This window comes from Puma concolor, chromosome E2 (genome assembly GCF_028749965.1).
Source record: "Puma concolor isolate L17-30 chromosome E2, mPumCon1.1.hap2, whole genome shotgun sequence".
In the NCBI taxonomy this organism is placed as follows: domain Eukaryota; kingdom Metazoa; phylum Chordata; class Mammalia; order Carnivora; family Felidae; genus Puma; species Puma concolor.
In genome coordinates, this window is record NC_141681.1 from 62,643,181 (window position 1) to 62,660,747 (window position 17,567).

The 17,567-nt window shown below is 54.4% G+C and overlaps 3 protein-coding genes across 8 annotated transcripts in view; all 3 read left to right on the forward strand.

The window, feature by feature from the left end:
* Window positions 1-1,464: 1,464 nt before the first annotated feature.
* Window positions 1,465-7,111, forward strand: RPS5 (ribosomal protein S5). The gene is made up of 6 exons (XM_025914911.2): window positions 1,465-1,621; window positions 2,388-2,496; window positions 4,687-4,896; window positions 5,057-5,185; window positions 6,809-6,907; window positions 6,990-7,111. Exons 2-6 carry the CDS (start codon window positions 2,389-2,391, stop codon window positions 7,056-7,058), a joined length of 615 nt encoding a protein of 204 aa, XP_025770696.1. The 5' UTR covers window positions 1,465-1,621; window position 2,388; the 3' UTR covers window positions 7,059-7,111.
* A 136-nt stretch (window positions 7,112-7,247) lies between these two features.
* RNF225 (ring finger protein 225) lies at window positions 7,248-11,658 on the forward strand. Its single transcript, XM_086688523.1, has 2 exons — window positions 7,248-8,068; window positions 8,656-11,658. Exon 2 carries the CDS (start codon window positions 8,667-8,669, stop codon window positions 9,669-9,671), a length of 1,005 nt encoding a protein of 334 aa, XP_086544649.1. The 5' UTR covers window positions 7,248-8,068; window positions 8,656-8,666; the 3' UTR covers window positions 9,672-11,658.
* Window positions 11,659-13,630: 1,972 nt separating this feature from the next.
* The window catches only part of ZNF584 (zinc finger protein 584), a 36,139-nt gene continuing 32,202 nt past the window's right edge, over window positions 13,631-17,567 (forward strand). For 4 of the 6 annotated variants that reach the window (XR_015244458.1, XR_015244456.1, XR_015244457.1 and 1 more), the window contains exon 1: window positions 13,631-16,298. The gene's annotated coding sequence lies outside the window, so the exon portion shown is untranslated. The remainder of the gene's footprint in view (window positions 16,299-17,567) is intronic. The other 2 variants (XR_015244454.1, XR_015244459.1) reach the window with 2 other exon arrangements.

The window sequence follows — 17,567 nt, forward strand, 5'->3', positions numbered from 1 at the left end:
GCCCCTAAGGATCACAAAGTATTCTGCCAGGACCAGGCAGGAGTTCACTTATCCCCTCCTCATCCCCCACAGACCCCAGTGGTAGGCCCAAGGCTGCTGTTTGCACGCACCAGGACAGGGAAGCGACAAGGGCCAGAGGCTGCAGGGGCTCGGGATATTGGTGCCCCCTTGCAGCCTGGGATCTAACCCCCTGCTTAGGCCACCTTCAGGGTATGTCCTTCTGAACAATGGCATGAACTGTGACTGGCAACAGTCCAAGGAGGCCCAGAGTCTCTGGTCTAAAACACTCCCGAAATTGGGGTAGGGGCAGGGGCAGAGCCCTTACAATCGGTAAACAAACAGCTACTGAGCCCATACTATAAGCTTGCTCACAGGGTGGTGGGCAAGTGGGTCACTGGAGATCTATCTATGCAGGACCCCTTCGGTCAAGTGGCTGGGCCCTTTGGGGTCTGGCTAGAGGGAACATCCCCTTGGAGACAGAGACCTCATCAGGAGGTAAGGAGCTCCATGCTGCCCCATTATCCTCCCACCAGCCAGCTTGGGTGAGCAACCACAGTGTTCGCTGCCTCTGGCAAGCCAACCAAAACAAGTCCACGTCCCAGCTAGACTCCAGGGTCTAGGTTTAGGAGGCGACAAACAGGAGGGGGATGTGTAGGGCCGGCACAAGATCTTCGAGTTGGCCACATGGTCAAGGGTGGGGCACTCACTACCCGTGCCGACCCCCCTGCACCCGTCCATTGATCTCGCATCAACGCATGGCCGAGATGCATCAAACAGTGGGGTTTGCCCCCCAAGCCACCTGCTGGGCACAGCACCTGGTCCCACGTCCGGAGCTCCTCCCCTACCCTCAAGCTATGAAGAGGCGGCTGGAGCTGCAGGGGTCGAAGAGAAATGATGGGGGTACCCTGGCATGGGGTGAAGAGAGGTCAAACCGGAAAGGGTCTCCTCTGGGAGGCTCAGGCCCGCAGCAACCCCGGGCGTGCAAGCGTGGGGGAGGCCGACCTGGGAGAGGGGCTCGCGCATGCACGTGGGGGGGGGGGGGGGCAGGACCAGCGGAGGGCAATCGTGACCACCAGGCTCACTCTTCCTTCCCGAGCCTACAGCGAGCGCGTGCCTGTGAAGCGACTGTAACCTGGACGAGGAGCGAGAGGAGTACCGAACTGGATGCCCTACTCAAAACCGGCGGCAGGTGGGGCGTGGAGCCCGCGGCGGAACACGGTGGAGAGCGCGAGCCTGACTTCCGCCGTCACTAGACATGGCGGCTTGGCCTCAGAGAATTCTCTGAGCTTGTGCAAGCCCCTCCTCCCCCCCCACCCCTCCCCAAGAAGGAAAGTACTGAAGGTTAGAACAGCCGCCAGGCACGCTTATGGGGCCGCTTCTGCAAGTGCGCGTGCGCAAAGGATTTACGGCTTTCCTTTGGCCCAGCAGGCGCCTTCACATTCTTGTTCCGGATTGGCCCTTGAACAAACCGTGTCATTTTGCGCACGCATTGTCCCAGCTGACCCGGAAGTTTTCACCTTAGTTAAAAGCGTCGGCCCGCGACTCGCGGTCTCTTCCTGTCTGTGCCAGGGCAGCGCGTGGTGCACGCCGAGCGATTGTGACTCCCCGGCTGCGCCCCCAGGTGAGGCGGCCGCGGGGTTGGGGGTCCGAGGGACGATTCAGGATCTTTTGGGGAGTCCTCATCGATCCTCGAGGCCCGGGGCTTCCCTGGGGGGTGGGCTCTTTCCTTTCTCTGGAAAATGTGCTGAGAAAACGCGGAGGCGAAGGAAAGTAATTCTTTGGCGTTCCGCTACCTCCGTAGCTTTACCCTGCAGCAGGGGTCGGATGTAGTGGTTTGGCCCCTGCAGGCATAATTTGAAATAGGACGTTGCTGTTATTTTTATATGCGTGATGCACTTTGTGGCATATACACGGTTTTCTCTTTAGTAGCAGCCCCTTGGTGCTTACCAAATGCCCCCTTGGTGTCGGACACGAGCGGTAGCCTTTGCTTTGATTATGCACGGAATTCGTGTAGTGATCTTGATGACAGATAAACGGTTCTATTTTATGGAAGAGGGAGCAGAGTCTAAATTAGTTTGACACTCCTAGCGTGGCAGAGCTCGTTAATGACGTGGCTGGGATTTGAACTTGAGCGGGTGCAATGCTACGGTATTTGGCATCTACTGTCGATACGGCCCGCGCAGCAGCTGTTGACCCAGGCCTGCCACCAGCTCTCCTTGGTGAGAGACAGCTGTTTCTTGCTGACAGCTAACTGGTTCTTCTAAGACTCAGAAAGATGGACCCGGATGTTTACAGCCTTTCTTGGTTCCACATAACTTCCCAACTTACAGGTTGTGGGTTAGTCTCACAGTGGTGGGTGTGCTTGGGCTCTGACAGTCTGTTCCTAGGATGACGGAGTGGGAGACAGCTGCACCTGCAGTGGCGGAGACCCCTGACATCAAGCTCTTTGGGAAATGGAGCACCGATGATGTGCAGATCAATGACATTTCCTTGCAGGTGAGGGGGCTGTGTGGTGGTTGTGCTACCCAGTTGGGTTTTGGGGCACACACGGATTCTTTCAGGAGGGGTCCCTGGAAACTTGTAGCTGTAAAGTTGAAAACCTGACAGGTAAAGGAGGGCTCCCTGGACCATCACACCTACATGTCCATTTTTTCCTTGTGTTCTTTTCATCTGTACACAAGATGGTTCCTTTCTCAGAGGTCACATCACATCCCACAGAGTTTTTGTGTGGGTGTTTTGGGGTTTTTTGTTGTTTGTTTTTGGATCATTATTTTGCATGTGAAAATCCAGTTGTCCCAACACTATTTGGTTTTTGTTTTTAGAGTTTTGTGCATTTTACTTAGCAAATTTAGGCTATAAGTTGTCTTAAGTTAAATCTTTTATACATTATAATAAGTTTATCTGAATGCCACCATATGTTGAAAAGAATATTTCTCCTATTGAATGGTTTTAGTATCGTTGAAAATAAGTTGAGCCTAGCTATATGATATGGGTTTATTTTTGGACTCAATTCTTTTCTGTTCTGTAAATCTATCCTTAAGCCAGTACCACACTGTCTTGATCATTGTAGTTTTGTAGTAGGTTTTGAAATCAGGAAATCAGTGGGAGTCCTCCCAGTTTGTCTTAACCCCTATATTGTTTTATGCTGGGCCTCATTAGGACTTTTGTGGGCCTTTTGTTAAAAAGAAATTATATTTTGTAATTTCATTGGTATAAAGGCAAATACGGTTTGGATTGTTTTTATTCCTTTTTCATTGTAAAAGAAACGAAAACATTTTTTGTTGTTTCTATACATATCATGGAATCTGGGCACTGTGCCTCATGGAGGATTCGGTCCTGTTTTTCACCCCGCATATTTTGTAGTTCTGTTTTCCTTCATTTCTTTGTTCTGCGAGGGCTAGATAGCAAATATTTTAGTCTTTGTGGGTCATATGTGGTAGATATGTGTTGCGAGTGTAAGTGATGGAATGATCTTTGGGTGTATTTCATAGCGGAACAATTGACAATAGTCGTCTTCATGTACATGTAGTTCCTCTGATTCCAACACCCCTGAACGTTTTGGTGTTTTCTAGACATTTTCTTTAGAAATGATACATGTGTATATAGGAGAGATTGACGAATAATTGTGTGTGTGTTTAGAGAGAGTGGGGAAGGTGGTAGAGAGAGGGAGACACAGAATCCAAAGCAGACTCCAGGCTCTGAGCTGTCAGCACAGAGCCCGACACGGGCTCCAACTGGTGAACCATGAGTTCGTGACCTGAGCTGACGTAGGACGTTTAACTGACTGAGCCACCCAGGTGCCCCAAATAATTGTTTTAAAACAGTAGTTCTCTGGAGTGATTTCCCCCCACCTCTTTTAGGAGACAGATGGCAATGTTGTCTTACATTTTTGGGTGTTGAAACTGAGAAGGGTGTTATTAGCATAGTGGATGCTGCTAAACATCCTGCAGTGTGTGGGGCAGCCCTTACACAAAGAATGTTCTGATTTAAAATGTCTATGCTGCAAAGTTTGCGGAGCACTTTATTTAATGTTTACTTTTATATTTGGGAGAGACAGAGTGCAAGTGGGACAGGGGCTGAGAGAGAGGGAGACACAGAATTCGAAGTGGTCTCCAGGCTCCGAGCTGTCAGCACAGAGCCCAGCATGGGGCTCAAACTCACGAACCATGAGATCATGACCTGAGCTGAAATCAGAAGCTTAACCGACCGAGTCACCCAGGCACCCCAAGGAGCATCTTAAAATGAGATCATGAGGGGCACCTGGATAGCTCAGTCGGTTAGGTGTCTGACTTCGGCTCAGGTCATGATCTCACAGTTTGTGAGTTCGAGCCCCGCATTGGGCTCTGTGCTGTCAGCTCAAAGCCTGGAGCCTGTTTCAGATTCTGTGTCTCCTTCTCTCTCTGCCCCTCCCCCACTTGTGCTCTGTCTCAAAAATTAATAAATGTAAAAAAAATTTTTTTTTTTAATGAGGTCATGAGCTGTAATCTTGGTTTTCCATCTTCCTTCCTCCTATTATAAGGGAAACACTCTTTTTAGTGACTTGGTAAAGTTACTTTTTGGGGATTTATTGTTTTGTGGCACACAGGCCTCACAGTCAAGCCCCCAGAGGTGGTGCTCAGTCCTTCTGGTTCCTGTCCTTCCTGCTCCTGACCATGATCCCTCCATCCTCTCTCCCTGCTGCCCTAGGATTACATTGCGGTGAAGGAGAAGTATGCCAAGTATCTGCCCCACAGTGCAGGACGCTACGCGGCCAAGCGCTTCCGCAAGGCACAGTGCCCCATTGTGGAGCGCCTCACCAACTCAATGATGATGCATGGCCGTAACAATGGCAAGAAGCTCATGACCGTGCGCATTGTTAAGCATGCCTTCGAGATCATCCATCTGCTCACTGGTGAGGTAGGGCTCTGAGGCCTGATGAGGCAGAGAGTGCCCTTAGTACACCATAAGCCCAACAGCTACCCCATGACAAACATGCCGGGGTCTGACAAGTTTTAGGAGTGAGGACACTGGGGAGGGACCTAGGTTGGGTGTCAGGTTCATGGCTGCCTTCTCTTAGAACCCCCTGCAGGTCTTGGTGAATGCGATTATTAACAGCGGTCCCCGGGAGGACTCAACCCGCATTGGACGAGCTGGAACAGTGAGGCGTCAGGCTGTCGACGTGTCCCCCCTGCGCCGTGTGAATCAGGTGGGCCTGGGGCTTTAGGCACATATGGATTGATGGGAACACCACTGGGCTCCGGTGTGGTTCTGCCTGGGGCAGATTGGCAAGTGGGAAGGTTTGTCCTGCCTGTGTGTTTTACTCAAAGTGGCCTTTCCTCCAGGAAGCCTTCCTCCATTTCCATCCCTCAGATGGCAGATTCTAGCTCTGGCCCCTTCCCTGAGCAACAGTTGCCTGAGGCACAGTTTCATTTGAGTGTATTTTTACATACCATGTGTGGGTATATATTTTTTCACAGACCATTTGAGAATCAGTTGCAGGCATTGTAAACATTTTCCCCTTAACACTTCAGTGGATGTCTCCTAGGAACAAGGATATTCTGTCCCCACCATCATCCTCAAGGAGTTTAACAGTGGTAGAATTATCTGATCATCCCATCACTGCAGCTGTCCCTAGCATACCTTACAGTTGTCTGTTTACTTTCTTTTTTTAAATGTTTATTTTTTAATGTTCGTGTATTTTAATTTTTTTTTAATGTTTATTTTAGAGCATGCACGAGTCAGCAGCGGGGGAGGGGTGGGGGGAGCAGGGGGCAGTGCAGACAGAGGAGACAGAATCTGAAGCAGGCTCCAGGCTCTGAGCTGTCAGTACAGAGCCCTTTGTGGAGCTTTAACTCACAAACTGAGGTAATGACCTGAGCCAAAGTCGGATGCCTGAGCCACCCAGGTGACCCTAATGTTTATTTTAGAGAGAGATCGGGGAGAAAGGGGCAGAGAGGGGTACAGAGGGTTGGAAACTGGCTCTGTGCTGACAGCAGAGAGCCTGATGCAGGGCTCTAATTCACAAACTGTGACAACATAGCCTGAGCTGAAGTTGGACGCTTACCCAACTGAGCCACCCAGGTGCCTGTCTTAATGTTTCTTTGTTTTTGTGAGAGTACATGCACGAGTGGGGGAGGAGCAGAGAAGGGGAGACAGGATCCCAAGCTGGGCTCTGCGCTGATAGCAGAAAGCCCATTGTGGGGCTTGTATTCATGAACTGTGAGCCGAAGTCAGATGCTTATCCAGCTGAGCCACCCAGGTGCCCCTATAATAGCTGTCCATTTTTTTTTTTTTTAATTTTTTTTTCAACGTTTTTATTTATTTATGGGACAGACAGAGACAGAGCATGAACGGGGGAGGAGCAGAGACAGAGGGAGACACAGAATCGGAAACAGGCTCCAGGCTCCGAGCCATCAGCCCAGAGCCCGACGCGGGGCTCGAACTCACGGACCGCGAGATCGTGACCTGGCTGAAGTTGGACGCTTAACCGACTGCGCCACCCAGGCGCCCCTAGCTGTCCATTTTTAATCGGAGGTCCAGGTCAAGAGCACACACTGCATTGCATTTCCCTGGGGTGGTGGGTTTCAAATCTCCTGTAATCAGGAGCTTTTGTGTCTACGCTTGTTTTTGTGGCCCCTGGTCTGATCCCAGATAGGCAGCAGGCCACCTGGGCAGCCTGTGGGCTCCTGCTGTGTCTTGACTCAGTGGGCCAGTGGATGGCAACATGGTAACTGACATTTGTTAGGATCACAGAGTACTGGAGGACAGTGGTCCTATCTGCTTTGGGGCACCCCTGCCCCCAGGCTTAACTGACCCTCATGCTCCCTAGGCCATCTGGCTGCTGTGCACAGGTGCCCGTGAGGCCGCCTTCCGGAACATCAAGACCATTGCTGAGTGCCTAGCAGATGAGCTCATCAATGCAGCCAAGGTGAGTGAGGACACTGGGGTGGGGGGTCAGTTCAAGAAAAGGCTCTTCCAACATTCCAAACTAACCATCTACTTCCTTGCAGGGCTCTTCCAATTCCTATGCTATCAAGAAGAAGGATGAGCTGGAACGTGTGGCCAAGTCCAACCGTTGATCTCCTGGCTATGGCTCCAATAAATCTGTCTGCTCTTGGGGCAGCCTCACCCACCTGTGCCAGTGTCTGTCCTTGTGTGGCTCCAGGAACTGGAGTGGGGATGGCAGTGTTCTGAGGAGCTGCCCACACTTCTGGCATGTGTTTTGGTCTGTGGGAACCTGGGATCACCAGGGAAATATTCTGTCCAGGAAGCACCACTGACTCAGGACCATGGCACCCCGGGGTGCAAGCCTGGCCACCTGGAGTGTTCCGTGGATGTTGGAAACGAGACGGGTGGGGTTGTCCTGGCAGAGATGTCACTCTAGTCTGGGGAGGGGCTTGGTGGTTGTCCATGATATCTGGGTGGCTGCCCACCATCCTGAGAGGCATGTTCCCTGGAAGGAGCTCCAGGGAGAGGAATCCAAGGCCACAACCGTTTCCAGCCCCCTGTCTGCTTGTTTGAAAGGGGCCAGCTCTGTTTGGTCCACTGTTTTGTCTGCCCACCTTCCACCCCGGGACTCCAGAGGTTCCTTGGTTCTGGCCAGGTTCCCCCAGGGGTTCCAGGCTGCCTCCCCAGTCATTTTGGGTGGTCAACACTGCAACCCAATCCTGGGCATCCTGTAGAGCCACTGCCACACTAGGCTTCTGATTGTACTAGGTGGCTGGGAAGTGGGTTCCTGAGGTGTTGAAGGCTTGGTTGCAGGGGTGTGGGGTGTTGGGGGGGGGGGATTATTGCCCACCCACGAGGCCAGACTCTCCCTGCCCTGTCAGTCTGCTATCCCTCACCTGCCGCCCCCAACATCCGGCCAAGGTCAGGCTAGGTGTTCATGCTGGAGGGACCTGTCTGGGGGGGCGGGGCAGGTGGTCAAACAGGTCTGGTGGGTACCTTGGGAACCTGGGATCTGGAGGGAGTGGTACCCAGGCAGCACCCTCCTGCAGGGAGGGGCACCTAGTATGCAGTTGCTGGTAGGCAGAGGACTGGGGTCAGAATTGGAAGGGACGTGCCAGCCAAAGGGAGGAGGCATCAACAGGTAGGAAGAGCCCAAAGGTCAGCTGGGGTCTGTCATTGTCTAGTTGGGACCCTCTGTCACCTGTTGGGCTTCCAACATTGTGCTGCTGGGCTCCCAATCCTGAAGTTTGGGTGTCCTCTTCCCTCATCTTCCTCTCCTGGAGTCTGTGGACTCCCCAGAGTCAGTTCTTTTGGTGGGTGGGGGCATCCCCTTATTTGCTCCTCTTGGTGTTGGATCCTCCTCATTGCCTAGGGTCCTGCCTGGTAACTCAGGTCCTCTCTGCTATCCTCTCTGGGACCTTTTGAGTCTGTAACTTAGGATCTACTGGGCCCCGAGTCCATCCCAGTGTCTGTCCCTGTCCCCAATCCTCTGTCGTCTCATCTGTCCTGCCCCCCCCCCCCCCTTCACTAGTCCTGATCTTCTACTTCCTACTTCAGACACCCTTTTCCTCTGCTCCAACCCAGATAGTCGCTAACTTTTCCCGTCCTCTCTGCTCCTTGGCTCTGGCAACCACCCTTTCTCTGAATGCCCCCTGCTCTAGGTTGGGCCAGCCCCTGGCCTTCGTTCTTCCACCACCTCCTTCCCTGGCTGACCGCCTCTCCCCTCAGGCCTCGTCCGGATGCCCTGCCCTCGGCCACCCTGGCTCCGCCGCCCCCAGGCCGCTGAAGGCTCAGGCCCCTGCTTCCCGGGCTCACTCTCTGTGCCACGCTCCCCGGGCAGGGGGGAGGGTGAAGACGACGGCGAGGAGGAGGAGGAAGAAGGGGACGGCAGCCCGGGCTCGGGCCCCATCCTGTCCCCCGCGTCTCCCGTGGAGTGCCTCATTTGCGTGTCCCCCTTCAACGGCGAGTTCAAGCTGCCCAAGCGCCTGGACTGTGGCCACGTCTTCTGCCTCGAGTGCCTGGCCCGCTTGTCCCTGGCCACGGCGGGCGGCGGGGACGCGGTGGCGTGCCCCGTGTGCCGAGCGCCCACGCGCCTGGCCCCGCGCCGCGGGCTGCCCGCTCTGCCTACGCAGCCTGGCCTGCTGCCCCGCGAGGCGCGCGCGCCCACCCCGCGCCGGGGTTCCGTGCGCTTCGACCGCCGCCGCGGCCTGCTCTACCTGCGGCCGCCGCCGCCCCCGCCCGGGCCGCGCAAGTCCCGCGCCGCCCGCCCGCCGCCGCTGCCGCCGCCGCTGCGCCTCGGCCGCCCGCTGTCCCGCCGCCTCTCTCTGAGCAGCCCGGCCTGGGCCTTCAACGCGGCCGTGGCGCTGGCCGTGCTGGTGGCCGCGGGCCTGGTGGTGTCGGGCGTCTACATCTTCTTCCTCATCCCGCACGCCGCCTCCTCCGGCCCCGCGCGGCCTCAGCTGGTGGCGCTCGCCCCCGCGCCTGGCTTCTCTTGGTTCCCGCCGCGGCCCGCGCCCGGGGCGCCCTGGACCCCCGCCTGGACGCCGCACCCCACGGGCCGTGACCTGGACACTGCCTTGCCGGGGGCTGCGGAGGACGCGCCGCAGCCCGAAGGGGGCTCCGAGGACACGGCGGAGGGCGAGGGGACGCCGGCCAGGGCCCCGAGCCGCACGTGGAGGGCAGGAGCTGGGCCCGGCTGGGCCCCGCGGGGACGGGGCGCGAGGAGGGTGTGGGGGCCGCAGTAAACGCATCTGTGCTCCGGGTCCTATCTTCAGGCCTGGGGACCTCCGTGTCACTCTGGTGGGGCCCTGCCAGGACCCCTTGCCATGATTCTCGTGGAGGCCTTGGTAAGGTGCATCCCTTACCGATCGCCCACTTCTCCAGAAGGAGGCCTGGTGGGATCATTCCAGACATCATCACCACAAAGCAGGGACCCTCTCAAGGACTACCCCCTACCTTCATTCCCACAAGGGGCCCTCAGAGAGCACCCATGACCCCAATCCCTGTGGACATCTGGCAGCTGAGGCTTATAAAGATCGCCATCTTTATAAAGGTCCTGCTGGGAGCCACTCCAAAGCCTGGTCTCCATTAGGATCCAGTGGGAAGTACCCTTGATCCTCATCCCTCGTGGCAGTCCACCTGGAGAGCCCCTCTGACCAGAATGGTGCAGGTACCCTGCTAGGGACACCATCAGCCCTGATCACAGGGCTCGACTAAATGTACCCCCAGTCATCAGTCCCCTGGGGGAGCACCCTCAGCAAGCAGCTGGGGCTGAAGGCTCTGATTTACCCACCCTTGGGACTCACTGGAGGTTGCTGGGGCCCCCCATCTTTGGAGGCCAAGCTGCTGCTGCTGTTAGTCTCTGGCCATGGTCTGGCCCAGCCCATTGTAGTCCTCCCCCTCCCCCCCTCCTCCCTCCCCCCCTCCTCCCTTCCCCACCAATCCCTACGGAGGCTGTGGAGTTTTCCACTCTGCTGCTTACAGGCTGGGTCTGGGTGGCATCCAGCTGTTTCCATGCTGGTCCTTTGTTGCCTCTCCGTAGACATAGCTGGGACTTGAGCTTGGAGGGGCAGCAGTGGCCTGGCCAGGATTTAGGAGGGACAGATAGACCCTGAGCCTCAAAGACTAGCTCCCATTTGGTCCTGAGTACCAGTTTGCAATGGGAGCCTCCACAACTCCAATGGGTCATGGCTTCTGGGACCCTCCTGAAATGCTGTAGGGGCAGCTCTGGTCACCTAGGCTTAAAGAGGCTAAGGTTGCCCTCTAGGTCAATGTCACATGATTTTGGGGGTGGGTGTTCCTGGATCTCCCTGGCCTGCTGGCAGGTATCCTGGCCACCTTAGGTTCTAGAACCTCCATCACCCCCATCTGCACTCAGTTATTGCACCTCTTCCTTCAGGGCTCTATCAACCTTTTTTGGCATCCTTGCCATTCCCCTAGGTGAAGCTTCAGCCCTCCCTGTGGACAGCAGCCTGCAGGGTTCCTGTCCTCCTCCTCTCAGAAGCCTTCCCTACTAATGTCACTGCAGGGTAGATGGCAGCCGCCTGCTACACAAACTGAACATGGGCCTTCTGTTCCCCCCAGGTCCTGGAGCCCACATCCTGTCTCACTTTGCCCAGGGTTGGGGTTCTGTGTTTTGTGGGTGGGAATCCAGCATTTTCCAGAGAGCAAAATGACTGCTATGGGGCTGGAGGCTCCTGTTTGACTTGTTTACATCTGTGTCCTCAGTGCCTGGCATACAGAGGGGGGCCAAATAGTATTCTGGGGAGTGACAGCATTGCAGGTGACAAAGAGGCAGCCCAGGAATGCCTATGGGCACTCCAGGCCCAACTGTCTCCCAGTCACCCCGATCTAGTCGTGTCGGCAGAGCTCCTTTTGATACAAGCTGCTCCTTCCAGGTGGAAAGCCAGAGGGGGAACATGAGGACATTGAAGGGAGTGTCTTCCAGACCAGTTCTTGTTGCACACCCAGGTGTCAACGTCACCCACAGGGGCTGGGGGCAGTGTGCTGGGTCACTGGGCAGTCATAGCCCAGCCCACTCAGGGAAGGAGGGGACTTGGTCAGGCAAGAACAGGTTGGTGGTCTGTATTAGTTTTCTCTGGCTGCTGCAACAAATTACCACCAACTGAGTTCCTTAGAACAACACACATTAAGTATCTTATAGTTCTGCAGGCCTGGAGTCTTGAAATCAATTTTGCCTGGATAAAATCAAGTGTCCTCAGGGCTAACTTCTCTGGAGGCTCCAAGAGAGAATGTCCTTAGCTTTTCCATCTTCTTGAGCTGCATTCCTTGGCTTCTTCCTCTATCTTCATATTTTATTTTATTTTATTTTTTAAGTAACTACGTCTCACATGGGGCTTAAAATCACAAACCCCAAATCAAGAGTCCTGTGCTCTACTGACTGAACCAGCACGCTCTATCTTCAAAGGCAGCAGCCTAGCAGCTTCAGATCTCTCTCTGATCTGCCTCCCTCTTTCACTTATAAGGACACTGTGATTGCATTGAACCCACCCAGATAATCCCAATTTCCTCAGCTCAACATCCGCATCTGCAAAGTCCATTTTGCCATGTAAGGTAACGGATTCACAGATTCTGGGGATTAGGATGTGGCTATCTTTGGGGGACATTATTCAGCTTAGCATAGGGTCTCAGATATCCCTCTTCTCATTCCTTCCCTCCTCCACCCCAGGCTGGGAAAGTGGAGAGGGTCAGGAGTTGGGCCCAGCTGGTGGTGTCAGAAAGGGGCCCTTAGCTGGTGGTGCACAGAAGGGGGAGAGACAATGCTGTCTGCTTGGAAGGAGACCTTAGAAATGTATCTTCAAAACAGCTGGCATCGAGGTAAAGGGACCTGGAACAGGAAGGTGGTGACTGAGGGCAGTGGGCAGGGCTGGCCCCTCCCCCCTGTCCTAACTAGCTTCCTCTTAGGGGCTAGGGAGAGTAAGAGAGTGCTTCTCCACTCTCACAAATGGAAACCTGAAGCCTCAGTCTTTCTTTCCTTTAAATGAGGCTGATGACAGATCCCAGGGGTCCTGAGCATTCCTGTCCACTAATTGCTACCTTGATGCCTGCCCACCTGCTGCCCACAAACAAAAGGAGCTGCCCCAAACCACACTGGGTGACTCCTCCCCATCCTTGCCTACCAGCCTATGTGGCCACCCAGAGCTGTGCTCTCCCAGCCCTCTCTCTGCCCACTGCATCCCTGCTGCATAACCACCCCTCACCAGCCCCAGGCTTGCTCCTTCTTCTAGGTCCTGGTGCCTCTGACTACCCAGAGAGGGGGCATCAACCTCAATGCCTTGCATGGTGCCAGAGATGCCAGACGTTTGTTCTTTTCTCTGTAAAATGGACAATAAACATATGTGGGGCATTTTTTACTTAAGTCTTTCCCCAATGGTTGCGCATGTAAAATTCTCTGATATGAACTTGCTCCAGTAGACTTCAGAGGTGGGAGATAAGACCAAGGCCCTCCGAAACTCCTTATGCACACAAGATTTTGCTCCGTGATCTCTTCAGTAGTAAAAGAGAGTTGCTTCTTCTCCAAGGACTTTCCATAAGCCACGCACTGAGAGGGCGAGTTTTCCGCGTCCACTCTCGGGATGTTCTGCATAGGGACTGTTGAGGCCTTAGCTGCCCGATAAGGGCACATACTGAGCAGTAGGAAGGCCCGGGCGGTGCACCATCTGCATCTCTGCCTACATCCAACTGTCAGTCTTCCTCCCCACACCTCCTTTTCCTCTTGCAGAGGTTCCCCAGGCATTAGTCCTTAGCTGCTCCACGCCACGGGGAACGACTCGGGGGCGGCCGCGGGCACGTGCCGGCTTCTGCTGTGGCCGCGGAGGACGCCCCCTCTCTGAGCGGCTGCACAGCCCCCGGGCGGTCCCACTATGGCTGGGGACGCCGGGGATCGAGGAGGCGGGACATTCGTCGCGGTAAAGGCGCGTTCATGGCGTGGTGGGACACCCCCCACCCCCACCCCTACACTCTCGTGCTGTCCCTGTTCCTGATTCTGCCCTTTCAGGGAGCCTAACAGACGCCGTCCCGGTGCTGCTACCCGATCCCTAAGCCAGAGGCTGTCGGAAGTGGAACTCTAGACAAACAACCGTCGGAGGCGGGCGGCGGAAGTCCCGCCCCAGAAGCCCTCCCCGAAACGCCCTCTCCTGGGTCTTCATTGGTCAGGGCCGAGAGGTCGTCGCAGTGTCTTCTGGGTAGCGTAGTTCGCGCGGCGGGGCTCTCTGCTCCCGGCTGGCTGAGTCCTGTGGGTGCTCTACAGGCTGGGTGAGGGCAGCGTCCGTTGTCGTATCTTTGCCGAACCGTGAGCCTCCAGTATTGGCTCCGTCTTCCTGAGACTCGTTGTCCCGACTATGGGATGGGCTGACTGTCACGGAGATATCCGCCCAGGCCGCTCGCTCTCCCGAGCCTCCTCACCCTGTCCTCGTCCCCGCTGCCCCGGTTAGCGGCACCCAGGGCCCTGTAGGCATTTTACGCAGGAAGGGGTGAGGATTGAGGCCCAGACTGCCACGGTCAGCCTGAGGTCATCCATCCTTTGGCAGGGCTGGGGTCGGGTCTGCCGACCCGCGGGACCCACCGGGGTATCCGCCTTTCAGTGTGCAGCTCCGCCCCCAGGGTCCCGAGGCGTTGGCGGTGATGACAGACCGGCTCAGGTGAGTTGAGGGTGCTCCCTTGGCCTTCGCTAACTCAGACCCCGATATCTGGGATGTTGGTATCCTGAGACTTTTCCTCCTCGCCGCATTTGCCTCTCTGCCCTTAATTACTTGGGCTTTGGGAGTCCCATCTGGCCCATAATTCAGCGGTTATGCAGGAGAGTTCCCATTTCTGTCAGTCAGTAGGATGTGATATATAAAGTGTTAAAGACACAGAGACCAGCAAATCCTTGGCAGTGAGGATGAGCAGGGAATGTTAAGAGAACCACAGGCCCCACTTAGGTCTTTTGAGAACAGTGAGCAGGGACAGGAGTCAGGCGGAGAATGGATCTAGACCTCTGTTCTGAGGATGCTGGGCGCCATGGGAGATCTAGAGCAGAGGAGGAAGATGATCTGACTCAGGTGTTGGGAGGCTCTCTCTGGCTAGAGGGGAGAACAGACTGTACTTGAAGAAGGCCCACGAAGAGGCTGCTGGTGACAGGTGGCTGCACCAGGGTGGTGGCAGTGGAGATGGCAGATATGCTTGTACTCTGGATCTGTTATTTGAGTAGGACCAGCCCAACTGCCTGATGTGAGGCAGTGAAAGACACTGAGCTATCAAGGGTTAGCCTAGGTGTTTGGACTCAGTGGTTTGATGGATGGAAGATATATCAACAGATGTGGAAGTTGATGTCTAGAGCAGTTTCCAGGGACAAGATCTGGAATGTGGTTTTGGAGATTTTAAGCATGATATATCCAAGTACTCTTGAATGGGGGCGCTGTGTAGGCTCCCGGATACGCAACTCTGGAATTCTGCAGGATCAGGGTTGGGAACATCCAAAGGGTGGGGCTAGAGAGTGGAACTAGGAACAATGTGTGATGGGTGAAGGATGGTAAAGAATACCCCTACAGGTTGGAGAAGGGGAGGCTGAGAACCAAGGACCAGATGTCCTGACTATGCAGTTGGAAGGTGATGGTAGGTGTCATTAAGTCACTGTGAAGGCTGGGCCAATGTTAGCAGGGGAATAAAGAGGGGGAGTGGCAGGGGGCCAAGGCACCTGAGAGACAAGTGGACCTGGGGTGGAGCCTGTGGCATGACAGCGATGGATGTTGGTGGTAAGTGGGCCCAGGATTGGGCTGATTCTGTGGGATCGCTAGGCTTTTATGTCTGCCCCCTTTGGGGCCTGAGGCTTTTCATTCAGAGTTGCAGAGGCACTCAGTGGCAGATGGGGGTCACCTGAGAGACAGGGTCCCAGGCCCGGTGGGCTGGACTCTGAATGTGCCTTAGGAGGGGAGAGGAGGGTCACGGCAAGTGAAAGGACAGCTTGTGCAAAGGCAGAGTTGAAGGAAGTCCGGGATCTCAGAGATCCAGTTGTACTTCTGAGTGGCTGAATATTGAAGCTAGGAGCAGGGCCTGGTGGGGAGTCGTTAATGCAGGGGTGGGGGATTCCTGTGGCAGTGGGCCATTGGAGGTGCAGGCGCAGACAGGCCTGAGGCAGGATAGGATTGTGGTTGCTATGCCACAGACTCTCAGGACGCCACACGGAGAGTGGCCTGTGGGGAGGCCAGGGAGTTGCCAATGGGGTGAGCTGGTGAGGTTGTGCTAGGGGTGTGGAATTATGAGCATGCCAAGTATGTTATGTTCCTGATAGGGGGGAGGGCAGACTGAAGGGCCTTGGGAGCAAGTATCTCGACCTAAGGGAGAATGGCGTGTGTAGGTTTGGTTGCATCTGAGAGGTGTGATCTGAAGGACACAGAGGGAATGGGCTGGGAGGAGAAAGGGTGAGGCCTGTGTGGCTGGACCAGAACATAGATGGCATCCATCCTTGTTGCTGTGGGCTGGATACAGAGTCCAATAGTAACATGAGGAGAACAGCATCAATGGTGCTGTGACCTTGGTATTCTCTCTGAGGTAGAGTTCTGGGAAAAGGCGGAGCATCAGGATGTGTTTGGGGGTGGTGTTTTGGGCCTCTGGGGAAATAGGATGTCAGTGAGAGATATATTACCCTTCCATGTCAAAGGCCTGGCTGGGTGTGTCCCTTTGTCCATATTTTGGTTGTTTTTTCTGCCTAGTCATCAACCCCTAGGATCAGTTGAACCCACCACTGCAGGGTATGGTGACATGTGAGGATATGGCCCTGTATTTCTCCCAGAAGAAGTGGAGGCTCCTTAATGTAACCCCATGTAATCGCCATGATGTGATGTTGAACTTTGAGCTCATCGGCTCACCGGGTAAGTCCCTTATGCCCTTCTCCATGGGAAGTATATGATCACCCTCTGCCTTTTCCCATGGGAAGTTCTGTCTATCCCAAAGCTGGACCAGAGGGCTGCTTCTTTCCCAGGTTCCCTATGGTGGGTGTTGTGGGTGCTGTGACTGGGCCAGGTGTACTCTCCCTGCATTTCTTTGAGTAGCCCCCTGAGTAGCCCCAATAGGTATTACCTGAAGGCTTCATAGGGTAGAGTTTGGGGGGGCCAGCTCTTTCACAGGTATCCAACTGATCCCACCAATCTCAGCCTGTCTCCAGCTTGTTGACCTATGCGCAGCACATGCGTGAGAGCTTAGTTGCATCTCTAAACTTTTTTAATAGCAGAAATTACAGGAAAGCCTTCAGATATAGCTCCAACCTCATTCAGTACTGAGAAATTTATCACCCCAAAACGACTTGTAAATGCAATGAATGTAGAAAACCTTTACCCCAAAGCCCCAAATTTGTTCTACATGTTAAGTTTTCCTACCACAGAATATCCTCTTTAGCCCAACCAGTGTGGGAAAGCCTTCAGCTGCAGCTCCAACCTTATTCCACACCAGAAAGTTCACACTGAGGGCCTTAGAAGTACAATGAAAGTGGGAAAGCCTTTAGCCATGGCTATCACCTTGTTTGGCCTCATCCCAAAGAGAAGTCTTTGCGAGTGAGCCACTGCCAAAGGTTCAACCTTGTGTAATAGTTTTCTATTGCTGTGTAAGAAATCACAATTACCAAAACATCCATGTATTAGTTCACAGTTCTGAGGTCAGAGTTCTAGCACAACATGGCTAAGTTTTCTGCTCCTACTAGGATGAGGTGCCGGCTAGGCTGAGTTCTTCTCTGGAGGTTCTGGAGAAAAAATCCATTCAGTCTCATGAATTACAACAGAAAAATCTTGGGGGCTTAGAATTCTGCCCACCATGCTTTTTAAAAAGGGCAAAAGATTGGGACACCTCCACAGACAGCCAATAAGCACAAGAAAATATGCTTGGGCACCTGGGTCGCTCAGTCGTTACGCATCTGACTTCAGCTGAGGTCATGATCTCACGATTTCTGAGTTCAGTTCCCACATCAGTTGAGCTTGTGTGCCTCTAATGGTGAGCTTTGCTTCCCTCTGTCTCTCTGTCTCTGTCTGCCCCTCCTAGGATTCTTTCTCTCTCTCTGCCCCCTCACTCACTTGTGCTCTCAAATTAAAAAAAGAAAATAAAAAAAGAAAAGATGCTAAACATCGTATGCCATTAGGGAATTGCAAATT